General features: G+C 36.9%; 1 protein-coding gene across 1 annotated transcript in view; it reads left to right on the top strand.

Moving 5' to 3' along the window:
- Window positions 1–14,224, top strand: part of Iqcm (IQ motif containing M) — a 398,452-nt gene that overhangs the window by 160,578 nt on the left and 223,650 nt on the right. The window contains exon 8 of the mRNA XM_042054197.1: window positions 1,018–1,213. Coding sequence (XP_041910131.1) covers window positions 1,018–1,213 — 196 coding nt within the window. The remainder of the gene's footprint in view (window positions 1–1,017; window positions 1,214–14,224) is intronic.

Raw genomic sequence — 14,224 nt, 5'->3', positions numbered from 1 at the left:
ACAGCTGTGTTGTGTGAACTTCTCTGTGCATCTCATTTAGATATGTGCACAGGAGACATAAAATAGTTCTGCCTTTTAGTATCTATATCTATATGCTAAGAATTGTGAGAGAAATAGACACTGAAAGATTTTGAGAAACTAGTACCATGTTAAAAATAAATCTTATCTATGATTTTTATAGATACAAAGGTGCCAAGGCTATATACACATACTATATACATATATACTCATGGCAGAGAACTAGTGGTTTTTTTCTATGTTTATCAGCAGTGCTGCAGGATTATTTACGTTAGTATTGAAGACTGATCACAGTTTCTGTGGTTTATTCTGTAGCCCAGGATCCTGCTTGCCACACTGTTGCCCCTCTCAGGTCTATGGTCTGGATTTCCAGGTGATGCTGAGTTGGCATATATGTGACAAATGATTTGATATTTAAAGGAGAACTGTAGGGACATGAAAATTATTTATACTCACCCTCTATCTTTGAATAGTTGTGGGTATGTTTGAAAGATTCACTTTCTTTTGAATTTTTTTCCAGTGGAAGTTTCATGTTATATGTGGTATATTGATTCTAGCATTTCAGCCTTCTTTGGAACTTTATCAGCATAGTTAAGTGAGGTGTCATGTTAACTTCTATGTACAAGTCATAGTATATTTTTTGTTTCAATGTATTTGTCACTGAAGGCTGACCTAATAGTAAAGGCCTGTAATCCTAACTTCTCTACAGGCTGGGGCAGGAAAATCCATGAGTTCCATACTTGTATGGGATACAGTGAGTTCAAGGCCACTTTGAGCAACCTAGTAAAACTGTGTCTCAAATTAAAAATATAAAAAGAACTGGGGATGTAGCTCAGTGGTAGAGTGCTTGTACAGGAGATCATAGCTTGAATCCTCAGTACTAAGGTGTGTGTGTGTGTGTGTGTGTGTGTGTATACAATCATCATCTAAAGAATTTAAGACTGTAGATATGTTTATTTTTCTAGCTATTGCTAAGAAGTTTTAATATTTTATTTTTAGGTCAAAGACTGTTATGAAGTCAGACAAATTAGACAATAAAGTTGAAAGAATTGGGCCACACATAGAAATTTACCAACTGTTCCAGGGAAGAAACAAACTTGTATTTACTAAAAGAATTATTAAACTGATCACCGTCACACAAGCATTTATCAGAGGATGGCTTGAACGTAAAAGACTTCAAAGAATAAGGACTAAGGTAAGAGATGCCTCACAGGCAAGCATCTTTGCATTTTCTTATATAGATTCAATTATAAAATTTTGAATACTCTGCTGAAAGTAGTTGTGTAATTTTTCCAAAAAGTTCTATCTACACGTTTTTGATTAAGAAAACGAAATGAATAATTTTCACTGGGAGCAGTTTTCTCTCCTGAGAATTTGAACATGGAATAAAATACTAGGTTTATCTGTAGCTCGGCAGTTCTTAAACCAGAGCAAACTGTCATATTGTTTTTTTTTTTTTTTTTTTTTTTTTTTGCTATTTATTCTCGAGTTACAATAACTGGAAGCTTTCTTCTTCCCAAACCTCTGGGTATTCCTGCAGTGTGAAATGCTTCCTTTTGAAAAGAACTGTATGCAACCATTCTCTCCCCTCAACATCCATCTTGGCAACTTTCAGAATCAGCAACCCCAATTTTCGGAATAAACCACAAGTATTCTTTTGGCTGCTCAAATCCAAGAAAAGACCAAATAGATGTTTGTAACACTGTGAGAACATAAGAAATGTCCTCATCTTGAGGGCGAAAGCTTGGAAGCTATGAAGAATAAAGTGAGTGAGTAGCCCTCCGGAAGGGCTTGCAGTTGTGCCCCTTAGCACCTGTGTGTAAGAACACAGCTCTCTGCTATGTGTAAGGAGAAGTGTATCCTTCTCCTTACACATAGCAGAGATAATGTTATCATTATATATGATGATGTATCTTACATCTATCATTATATATTGTTCTGATATTAAATCTAATGTCTTGTAAGAAATAAACTTTTTAAATTGTTTTTATTGGGCTATACATGTTTCTCTGCTCCCATCCCTCCCCCTTCTCTTCTACCCTCTTTCATGCTCTCCACACTTCGAATTTACTCAGGAGATCTTTTCCTTTTTTCCTTCCTATATAGATCCATGTATGCCTCTTTTAGGGTTCTCTTTGTTGTCTAGGTTCTCTGGGGTTGTGGACTATAGGCTGGTTTTTCTTTGCTTTATGTCTAAAAAGTCACGTGTGAGTGAGTAGGTATTATATTTGTCTTTCTGGATCTGGGTTACATCACCAGATAAACTCTTATTATACTTAACCCATTACTGATTCTTTTAGGTAGCTGATGTGTCTGTTTTATAAGCAAAGAAACCCAAGCTCAGATATGTTAAGTCAAGTGCTCAGAGTTGAGTGAAACAGCTGATGAATGCCTTTCTGGCACCAAAGACTGTGCTTATTCTACATCTCTTGTCACCTACTTTAAATACTCTGGGCAAGACTGTTTCTGAATCCAATCAAAGCCAAATCATAGACCTGTCTCTGTAGCTCAGACTTAGGTGTTACACTGCCTACTTGAACTTTCCATAGCTAGGTCACACTTCATATAGCCTTAAATGAACTCATTTTCTTACTTTCCCAAATACTTTCTCCCTTGCATTGCATATGCAGTACATCAACTGTGCAGGACACTGCTTAGAATTGTCTGCGTTTTTGACATTTTTGTTGCCATACCCAATTGCTATGAGTTTCACATATTTTTACATTATCTTTTTCTCTGCTTCCTATCCCCTGGATTTTATTTTAACCTGTTCTCGCATGAATAAGTACAGTGGATTTCCAGCTGATTTCTTTGACTGTGAGCTTATTCTCATTTAGTCCTCTGTAGTCTGTGCCATATGTTATAAATTCATCATTTTTTCCATAGTTCTCCTGGTCTTATGCTACCTTACACTGACTGGACATGAAGTGTGAACTTCCTGACAAGGACAGATAATCTCCTGTCTCTGGCTTTTGTCTAGATTAGCACATGGTGCTCTTTTGCATATGTTTTAGAAATTAGTAAATTCCAAATTTTGATTACACACCTGTTTTCTCATGGTTTTATTTTTAATATTATCCAGGAAAATTCTGTCTCTTGATTCTTTTCATAAACTCCAAGTCATTCAGGCAACCAACCCCTCCATTCCCTGGTCCACAGTGCAGAGAGGCAAACAATCCTCCCATTCCCTGGTCCACAGTGCAGAGAGGCAACCATCCCCCTATTCCCTGGTCCACAGTGCAGAGAGGTAACCACCTACACTCTTCTGTTCAGTTCTCTACATTATGATCTTCTATACTGTGTACACAACTACCCATGGCTGTGCAATGCTTAATATTGTCAAGTTGACAGGATGTAGACTCACCATGGAAGCAAATCTCTGGGCGTGCCATTGAGGAATTGTCTAGACTGATGTAGGAAAAGCACCTTAAATTGAGGATGTACATTTATAGGCTGAATCCTAGATGAATAGAAGGGGGAAAGTCAGCAGAGCAACATTCATTTCTCCCTGCTTCATGAGTGTAGACAGATTGTGACTAACTCTTTCTGGTACAATCGTATCTCCCCTGCCATCATGGACTCTATCTCCTGAGACTTAATGGTAATGATGATACTAAATACCCTTCCTTCCACAGTTTTCTTTGGTTAGTTATTTGGTCATAGCCAAAAGACAATCAACTAATATAGGCAGTGGAATGTTTATGACTTAGTTGAAAGTATGAAGTTTTTATTTTTGTATTCATATTACCACATACTACCCTGACATATTATAAAGTCTCTATAATTTCAACTATATGAATTATTTTCCACTATTTTTCTTCTTCATTATCTTTCCATGTGTTTATTTTTTTTTATTTGGGTTAGATTATAACCCCTGACATGTTTTCTACTATTTTATTTATTTATTTATTTTGGTTTTTTGATACAGGGTTTCTCTGTGTAGCTTTGGAGCCTGTCCTGGAACTAGCTCTTGTAGACCAAGCTGGCCTAGAATTCAGAGATCTGCCTGTCTCTGCTTCCCAAGTGCTGGTATTAAAGGTGTGTGCCACCACCGTCTGGTGTTTACTACTATTTTTAAATATAAAAAAGTGTTAAACCTATGGCCTTTTCCCAATAAGTAACTATGAAATGAATAAGTTAATTCAACAAAACATTACTTTTAGAAGTTTACCATGGCACCCTAATGATGCACAGCTTCTATGTGTGCAGCTTTTATGTCTTATATAATTTAATTGTATTATTTACAGCTTTCTGAAATAATAGTAGTCATTAATAACCTTTGGAACAAAAATGGATTCAGAAAATTTAGCAACATTGTAACTAATATGAGGTTTAAAAGAAGAGACTGGAGAATCTTGAATTTTTCTATGTCAGTAGAATCTGAGATGAAAACAACAGGAAGTACCTTTATAGGATCTGAGCCAATAAAAAGAAGACAGTGGACTTTCGTTTAGCTATAAATTCTGTTATGGTCATTGATGTTTTTATTTGTTCTGTTGAAGGAGGGAGGGCCTGCTTTTCATCCTAGCTGCCCGGCTAGCTTAACTCCTGAAATAATCACACAAAAATTGTATTAATTAAATTACTGTCTGGCCCAATATATCTAGTCTCTTCTTGGCCAACGCTCACATCCTGATTTAACCCATTTCCACCAATCTGTGTCACACCACGAGGTCGTGGCTTACCTGGAAAGATTCTAACCAGCGTCAATCTCAGGCAGGAACTTCATGGCATCTGCCACACTGCCCTTCTTCCCAGAATTCTGTTCTGTCTTCCCCGCCTACCTGAGTTCCACCCTATCAACTAGGCCAAGGCAGTTTCTTTAATTATCAATGAAAGTAACACAAATACAGAAGGACCTCCTACACCATTGTTCTGTCACTGGCATAGCATTTTGTGAATTAGATGGCTGCTTTGTTGATATGGTTAAAGTTGATTTGCCTAATGGCAAAATGTTAGAGAGACAGCCTGATAGTGTAGTAAATGATGCTTCTAGGATAATATTTACCTGAAGGACTGCTGCTGGTGGAATTTATGATAGAAATTCTGCTCTCGAGACTACACAGCAAAACACTGGTAATTAACAGCAAGGTATCCCTTTACTGGGAGACTTCCAAAGTCATTTGCTAGGGTTCCACTTCAGAACCCCACTGTTTTGCTATGGACAGTATCTACTACAGTGGTTGTTCAGCTTTCACTATTGCTATTGGAAATCCTCTCAGTTTGGGTACATTTGGAAGTAGTGAAATAGTTTTCAATTATCTTATCAGTCATAAAACAAAAGATTGTGAAGATTGTGATATTTAGCTATCAACATATTTTCTACTACTCATGAAGTTCTTTTCTTTTAGAAATTTGTTTGTTAGTCCATGATTTTGGTATAACAATCCTAAACATTTCAATGACACAAAAAGGATAATTTTCGAAATATTATATATCTAAAATTTTACTTAATATCATTATTTATAATTTAAAGTAAGTAATTTTTGTCTTTAGGTAATGTTGGTCAAACTTTTAGGTTTAGGTTAACAAAGCACTTAAGATCTTAAAATTCAAATTTCAAAGTTACTGTAGCAATGTACCACCCGTAGGTCTTTAAAATTTTAGAGATTTCAAAATCCTTTGAAAGTTTGATAGAATAGTAATCACCTCTCATTGTCATATGTCAAACTAAGAGCAACAACAAAGTCTGTTGTTCAGCCTATTTAAGGCTTTCACAATGACATTCTATAGCTAATGTTTTTAGCTAATGTTTTTAATTGAAGTAAAATTATATAAATTCAAATATATAAATGTAATAATGGTCACTAAATTTTGGATTCAATTCCCTGGAATATGATTTCATAGAGCACTCATACCAGTTGAAAGTACAGATGACTTTGAAAAGTCTTTGTCATTGTGTGTATACTTAATTTAACAAGACCACCCACTTAACCCAAATGACTGTGTCTGGTATAATGGCTGGGCAGTGCCAATATACTGATATGTAGAGAGTTCTTTGTCAGATGGCTATGGAGGCATAGCAGCATAAGGAAAATCTATTTCAGTGACCTTTGGTGAGATGTATCATTTATGAAGCTTGTAGAGTCTTGCAAAATGGAATTGAGGAAGCTAAAGATATTAGGCATATTAAGAGTGCTCTTAAAAGTCATGTTTAAAACCATATTATTGAGTCATATTATTAATCAAGACTTATCACATACTGTACTTGTATGTAATTTGTGATATTAAGTGGACCAGTGACAAGAGTGTTTAGATTAGAATGGGGACTGTTCTGAATAGTGTACTGGAAAAGAGGGTGACAAAAGAGTGGAATCTGGTTTAGTAGGCTTTTCCACTAGCCTGGTACATGGTGAGGCTGGCTTGAGATATGGAAACATGTCAGTATATAGGACTTAAGGTTGACTGGATGAAGAAAGTTGAGGGAGTAGTCAGAAGCACAGAATTCTTGATATCTTCAAGTAAAAGAGTAGGGAGGGAATACAAGGAGGTAGAATATAGATTTCAGTAGTATCTTAGTTAGGGTTTCTGTTGGTGTGAGGAGACAGTGACGATGGCAGCTCTTATAAAGAAAAGCATTGAACTGAAGTGTGGGAGTTTACAGTTCAGAGGTTCAATCCATTGCCATCGTAAGAAGCACTGCGATGTGCAGGCATTCATGGTGCTGGCTACATCTTGATTGGAAGGCAATGGGAAGGACTGTGTCACTGGATGGTATCTTAGCATAGGAAACTTCAAAGCCCACCTCACACAGTGGCATACTTCCTCTAACCAAACCATACCCCCTCCAACAAAGCCATACTCCCCCCTAGTCTCCCGGGTTCCATATCTTGCTCTACAACATGAGAATACTTCTGCTTTAGCAGGGGCTAGGCCCCATCTAAGGATCCTAGGTAAGACAACACACCCTAAACATTCCTTAAAGCAAATCCAGGCTACACTCTTTTCCCTGGGCTCCACACTTGGGCCCAGAGCCAGGTAGTCTTAGAGGAGGCCAGGTTGGTCCTAGAAATCCCATATAAGACAAACACAGCCCACACAACTCCTTTAACCATGCCCAACAATCCCAAGTACAAGTGCGTGCAAATGTGCAAGTGCTCGCACGCGCGTGCACACACACACACACACACACACACACACACACACACACCCTGGCTCCATTACCTGGTCTACAACTTTGAAAGTAAACTTTCTTATTACCAGAGGCCAGGCAAGATCTAGGGCCCGTAGGTCCCCCAAACCCCAGGAGGAACACCCTACTGGACAAGAAGACATGCTAGTCACCAGAACCCTTGGGCATTTAGAACAAAAGACCAGAGCGGAAAGAGAAACCAAGAAACAAAACTCCCATTCAACAAAGACAAATGCAGAAACCAACAACTAGATCTATAATCATTCCAAATCCAGATGTGTAAATGCGAGTGTCAAAACATAATAACAGAAGGGGTAGTATGGCATCACCAGAGCCCAGCTATCCCACAGTTTAGATCTTCATTATCACTTTATGAAGATGATAGAGGTTCTGAAAGAGGATATTAAAAAATCCCTTGAAGAAATTGAGGAAAAGACCAGCAAAAAATTGGAAGGAATCAATAAATCTGTAAAAGAAAGCCAAGGAAAAGCAAACAGGTGAAGGAAACTGCTCAAGACCTGAAAATAGAAATAGAAGCAACAAACATAGGGAATCCTAGACATGGAAAATAGGGGTAAGCCAACTGGAACTACAGATGCAAGCATCATCAATAGAACACGAGTTGGAAGAGAGAATTTTAAATGTTGAAGACACAACAGAGGAAATAGACTCTTTAGTCAAAGGAAATGTTAAATCTAAAAAAAAAATTTAATAAAACATTCTAGAAAATTTGGGACACTATGTAAAGACCAAACAAAAACTGAAACAACCCCTTCTATCTTATTAAACTATCCTGAATTAAAGCTGGGTTTCAACAGCAGCAGAAACAACAGAAAGTCTATAAACTCATGGAAACTGAACAACTCTCTACTGAGTTATCACTGAATCAAGAAGAAATAAAGAAATTATAGACTTCCTAGATATCAATGAAAATGAATGCACAACATACCTAAAATTATGGGACACAGTGAAAGCAGTGCTAATAAGAAAGTTCATGGCACTAAGTACATTCATGAAGAATTTGGAGAGAGCTCATACTGGCTACCTAACAACATATCTGAAAGCTCTAGAACAACAGGAAACAGACACATCTAAGAGGAGTATATGGCAATCAAAGTGAGGACTGAGATAAAAAAGAAAGAAAGAAAGAGAGAGAGAGAAAGGAAGAAAGAAAACAATCCATAGATTCAATGAAACAAAGAGTTGTTTCTTTGGGAAAATTAACAAAATAGATAAATTCTTATTCAAACTAACTGAAAGGCAAAGGGAGAGAGAGAATATTGGAATCAACAAAATAAGAAACTAAAGGGGGGGTCATAACAACGAACTCTGAGGAAATCCAGAGTATCATTAGGTTATATTTCATAAAGCTGTACTCCACAAAATTGGAAAATCTAAAAGAAATGAACAACTTTCTTGATAGATAGCACTTACCAAAGTTAAATCAACGTAAGCAGTTTAAGTTGACCTATACCTGCTAACAAAATAGAAGCAGTAATTAAAAGTCTCCCAGCCAAAAAAGCCCAGTGCCAGATGATTTTAACACAGGATTCTATCAGACTTTCAGAAAAGTGCCAATCCTATTACTCTTCAAAGCATCCTACAAACTAGAAACAGTAGGAACATTGTCAAATTCTTTCTATGAGGCCACACTCACTCTCATACTCAAACTATACAAAGATTCAACAAAGAAAGAGAATTGCAGACCAATTTCTTCCATGTATCTTGATGCAAAAATATGCAATAAAATACTGGCAAGCAGAATTCAAGAACACATTAAAAAGATAATTCACCATGACTAAATAAGTTTCATTTATGCATAGATGCAGGGATGGTTCAACATATGAAAATATGTCAGTGTAACTCACCATATAAATAAACTGGAAGAAAAAAATGATCATCTCATTAGATGCTGAAAAAGTCTTTGACAAAATGTAACATATTTTATAATAAAAGTCTTGGAGAGATCGGGTATAAAAGGGACATACCTAAATATATTGAAAACAATTGCTAACATCAAATTTAATGGGGACAAACTCAAAACAAATCTACTAAAATCAGGAACGAGGCAAGATTGTCCTCTCTCTCCATATCTACTCAATATAGTACTTGAAGTACTAGCAAGATCAATAAGATACCAGGGAGATACAAATTCAGAATGAATAAGTCAAAGTATCATTATTCAGAGATGGTATGATAATATATAAAAGTGAACCCAAAATCTCTACTGGAAAACTCCCACATATGATAAACCCCTATAGTCTAGTGGCTGATTACAAGATTAACTAAAAAAAAGTGAGTAACCCTTTATATACAAAACATAAACAGCCTGAAAAAAAATTAGAGAATCAGCACTTTAAAAAATCTCAAATAATATATCTTGATGTAATTGTAACCAAACAATTGAAAGACTTGTATGTCAAAAACTTTAAAACTTTGAAGAAAGAAATTGAAGAAAATATGAGAAGATGGAAAATCTCTCATGCACATGTATCAGTAGGTTTAACGTAGTAAAAATGGCCATTTTACCAAAAGCAGTGTACAGACTCAGTGCAAAAACTGTCCTGTACACTAACGGAGCTTCCAGAGGTATCACCATCCCTGATTTCAAGTTCTACTACAGTGCTAAGTAATAAAAATAGCGTGGTATTGACATAAAAACAGACAGGTGAACCCATAGAATCAAGTTGAAGCCCGAGACACAATCCACATAGCAATAGACACCTGATTTCCAACAAAGAAGCCAAAATTATACAACATAGAATAGAAAACATTCAACAAATAGTGCCAGCCTAACTGGATCTTGGCTTATAGAAATGCAAATAGATCCATATCTATCACCCTGCCCCAAACTCAAGTCCCAGTGAATAGAAGATTTCAACCTAAATCCAGATACAAAGTGGGAAATAATTTCAAATGCATTGGTACAGAAGGCAGCTTCATGACCAGAACATTAATAGCAGAGGTATTATGATAGACAATCAACAAATGGGAACTCACGAACTTGGAAAAGTTTCTGTAAGGCAATGGATACTGTCAATAGGACAAAACAGCAGCCTTCAGAATGGGAAAAGATCTTCACCAACCCCACATCCAACGGAGGGATGATTTCCAAAATATATAAAAAAAACATAAGTAATTAGATAGTCAAACCAAATCATCCAATTAAAAAATGGGATACAGATCTAAACAGAAAATTCTCAATAGAACAATCTCAAATGGCCGAGAAACTTATAAGAAGATGTTCAACATCAATACACTTCAGGAAAATGCAAATCAAAACTACTCTAAGATTCTATCTTATGCCTGCTATAATGGCTAAGATCAAAAATACAAGTGACAATTCATGCTGGAGAGTATGTGGAGCAAGGGGAGCACTCCCCCATTAATGATGGGAGTGCAAAGTTGTACAGCCACTTTGGAAGTTAGCACAGTGATTTCTCAGAAAGCTGGGAACCTGTCTTCCACAAAACCCTGCTATACTGTTCTTGGGCATATACACAACCCAAAGGATCTTCAATCATACTACAAAGACACTTGCTCAGCTATGTTCATAGCAGCTTTATTTTGATAGCCAGAACCTGAAAACAACCTAGATGTCCCTCAACTAAGGAATGGATAAAGAAAATGTGGTACATTTACACAATGGAGTGCTACTTACCTGTTAAAAACAAGGACACAAGGACATTTAAAGACAAATGGATGGAACTAGAAAAAAATCATTCTGAGTAAGTTAACTCAGACCCAGAAAGACAAGCATGCTATGTTTTCAGTCATAACTAGATATTAGCTGTAAAGTAAAGTATAACTATGTTACAATCCAAAGACCCAGGGAGACTAGGTAACAAGCAGATCTCCTTGGGATGGGAAAATAGAAGAGATTTCGTAGTTGAACTGAGGGTTGGTAGGGATGGGAACAGCAGTGATCATGTTTTTGAGGTATGAAGGGAGCAAGTACTGAATGTGACAACTGGAAATTCAGCAGAGGTGGGCATTTCGGTGTCAGGCAAAAGCCTGGTGCAAAGGAATCTCCCAGGAATCCAGATAAGATGACTCCAGATAACATTCCTAGGAATAGTGGATAAGTAGCCTGAGCTGCTCATCCCCTGTGACCAGATTGGTGCCCAGCCCAGTTGTCATCAGAGAGGTATTTTTCAGCAAGTGATGGAAATAGGTGTAAACCCACAGCCAAGCATTAACTTGAGTTTGGGGAATCCCAATGAAGAGGATGAGAAAGAATTGTAGGAGCCAGAGGGGAGAAGGACACCACAAGAAAAATCATAGAATCAATTAACCTGGAATCATAGAGGCTTACAGAGACTGAACCAACAACCAGGGAGCCCGAATGAGACTGAGCTAGGCAATATATGCTATAGTTATGTAGCTTGGTTCTCTTATTGGACTTCTAACAGTAGGAACAAGGGTTCTCTTTGATTCTTTTACTGGCTTGTGGGACCCTATTCCTCATGTGGGTTGCCTTACCCAGCCTTAATACATGGAGAGGTGCTTAGTTTTAGTACAACTTGATACACCATATTTTGTTAATATTTGTGGGAGACCTGCCATTGGATTGAGGGTTGGAAAGAATGGGGGCTAAGGAGGGAAGACTGGAAGGAGAGGAGGAAGAGGAATCTGCAGCCAGGATGAAAAATGAATGAATGAATGAATAAATAAATAAATAAATAAATAAATAAATATTTTTTTTTTAAAAAGCCACACCTCATAATAGTTTCACTCTTCAAGAGCAATTACGTTCAAACTACCACAAACACTGAGTTTGATGTGCCTCTGAGAGATGGTTTAGGTAGCTAGACGTTCATTGGGAATGTGGATTTTCAACTCAAAAAGGAGAATGGGCCACAGAAAAAAATGAAATATTTACCCTTTGATCTTAATTTTCTTTCAGAGGACCATGTCACAAAGTTATTTATTTTTTTAATTATTCTGTCTGTCTCTTCTTCCACTGAGAGGAGCTCCTTTGCCTCAGTGAAGTCTCTGCTCCTTACTATGCTGCTGCCCTGTTGTACCCAACTGAAACATCCTCAGTCTGGAGCTGTCCCCATGCCACTTAAAGTAGTTAACTTTTGCAAAACAGTCATCCTTGAAATCATGTACACATAAAAAACAAAACTACCGTGCTGGTTGTATTTATATATCTGTGTGTGCATGCGTGCATGTGTGTGTGTGTGTGTGTGTGTGTAAAATGTGTGTAAATGTGTGTGTAAAAGAACAAAAACAAAGAAAAAGATGCCAGCAATTTGAGAGGAAGTGAGGGAGCATGGGATGGGTTGGAAGGAAGGGACCTGATTATGGGGGAAAGAGATATAGCTACACGTTAATTGAATATATTTAAAATAAACTTTTATGTTAAAAATAAACTTGATTTTTCCTCGGAATACTCCACAAATTTATCAATACGAAAAAAAACAAAAGCCCTTGCCACAGTCATTCATTTCAACATTACAGTCTCCTGACTTAACCTAACTTCCTTCTTGAGTTTCTATAAATAAGCATGTTCTTATTTTCTTTTATCTCTGGTTACTGCTTTAGTGTTTATGGAATAGACCTTCTATTTACCTTTGATTGTGATTTATCTCAGTATTTCTTTTATAGAATTCTCTCGTTACTGTACATAGTTTCTGGAACAAAGACATCTATTTCCATGACTCTAGTTGCCTTAAAAAGAATGTTTCTAAAATGTATGGGCATGAGCAGGATATTCAGAGGGCACACTTGCCTATGAGACTGATTCAGAATATTAGCAAAAAAAAAAATTCAGCTGACCCCAGTGTGCCATTTTATGTTTCTACTTAGTCAAAGAAACAGACATTAGGCTCCAAATAAGTTGCAGGAATGTTCTGAACCATGCAGACACTTTTTTTTTTTTTTTCTGAGACAGGGTTTCTCTGTGTAACAGTCCTTGCTGTTCTGGAACTAGCTCTATAGATCATGCAGGCCTTGAACTCACAGAGATCCACCTGCCTCTACCTCCTGAGTGCTGGGATTAAAGGTGTTTGTTACTACCACCTAGTTTCTTGAAGAAAATTTAATGGTAATCTAAGATTTCTATTATAAAGGAATTACATTCTATTAGAAAGACGATAACCTAATAAACAGGTATGAGATTGACACCAAATTGAGGAAAGAGACACAATGCCTTCTTCGCTTCTGCTTGGCTAAGACAGTAACATTTTACTGGCCAGGAGATGGATATCTAAATCACAATTGATGTTTCCTATATTTATTACTTTACATATTTAAGTGTGTGCTTATGAATATGAGCTTAAGGCAACTATTTACAGTATTCTTTTTATTTCATTTTATTATTTTAAATTTTATTTCATGGCCTTAGTCATTTGAGTATGTTTTCCTTCTTACTTTAAGAGGCTTTGTAATAAAAACCCTCTTGGTTATTGCTATATGTCAGTGTTTAGACAGGATTCTTTTATTTTATTATTTTTATTGAGCTCTACATTTTTCTTTGCTCTCCTCCCTGCCTCACTCCTCCCCTTCAGCCCACTTCCAAGGTCTCGATGCTCCAAATTTACTCAGAAGATCTTGTCTTTTTCTACTTCCCATGTAGATTATATCTATGTATGTCCCTTTTAGAGTCCTCATTGTTGTCTAGGGTCTCTGGGATTGTGATTTGTGGGCTGCTTTTCTTTGTTTTATGTTTAAAAACCACTTGCAGGTGAGTACATGTGATAATTGTCTTTCTGGGTCTGGGTTACCTCACTCAAAATAATGTTTTCTAGCTCCATCCATTTTCTTGCAACATTCAAAAATTTGTTGTTTTTTTTTTTTCTGCTGTATAGTACTTCATCATGTAAATGTACCACATTTACCTTAGCCATTCTTCAGTCAAGGGTCATTTAGGTTGTTTCCAGGTTGTGGCTATGACGAACAATGCTGCTATGAACATAGTTGAGCACATGTCCTTGTGGCACGATTGAGCATTCTTTGGATATATACCCAAAAGTGGTATTATTGGGTCTTGAGAAAGGTAGTTTCCTAATTTTCTGAGAAATTACCACACTGACATTCAAAGGGGCTGTACCAGCTTGCACTCCCACC

Source organism: Arvicola amphibius, chromosome 15 (genome assembly GCF_903992535.2).
Source record: "Arvicola amphibius chromosome 15, mArvAmp1.2, whole genome shotgun sequence".
Lineage (NCBI taxonomy): Eukaryota > Metazoa > Chordata > Mammalia > Rodentia > Cricetidae > Arvicola > Arvicola amphibius.
This window is presented reverse-complemented; position numbering and strand designations above follow the sequence as displayed.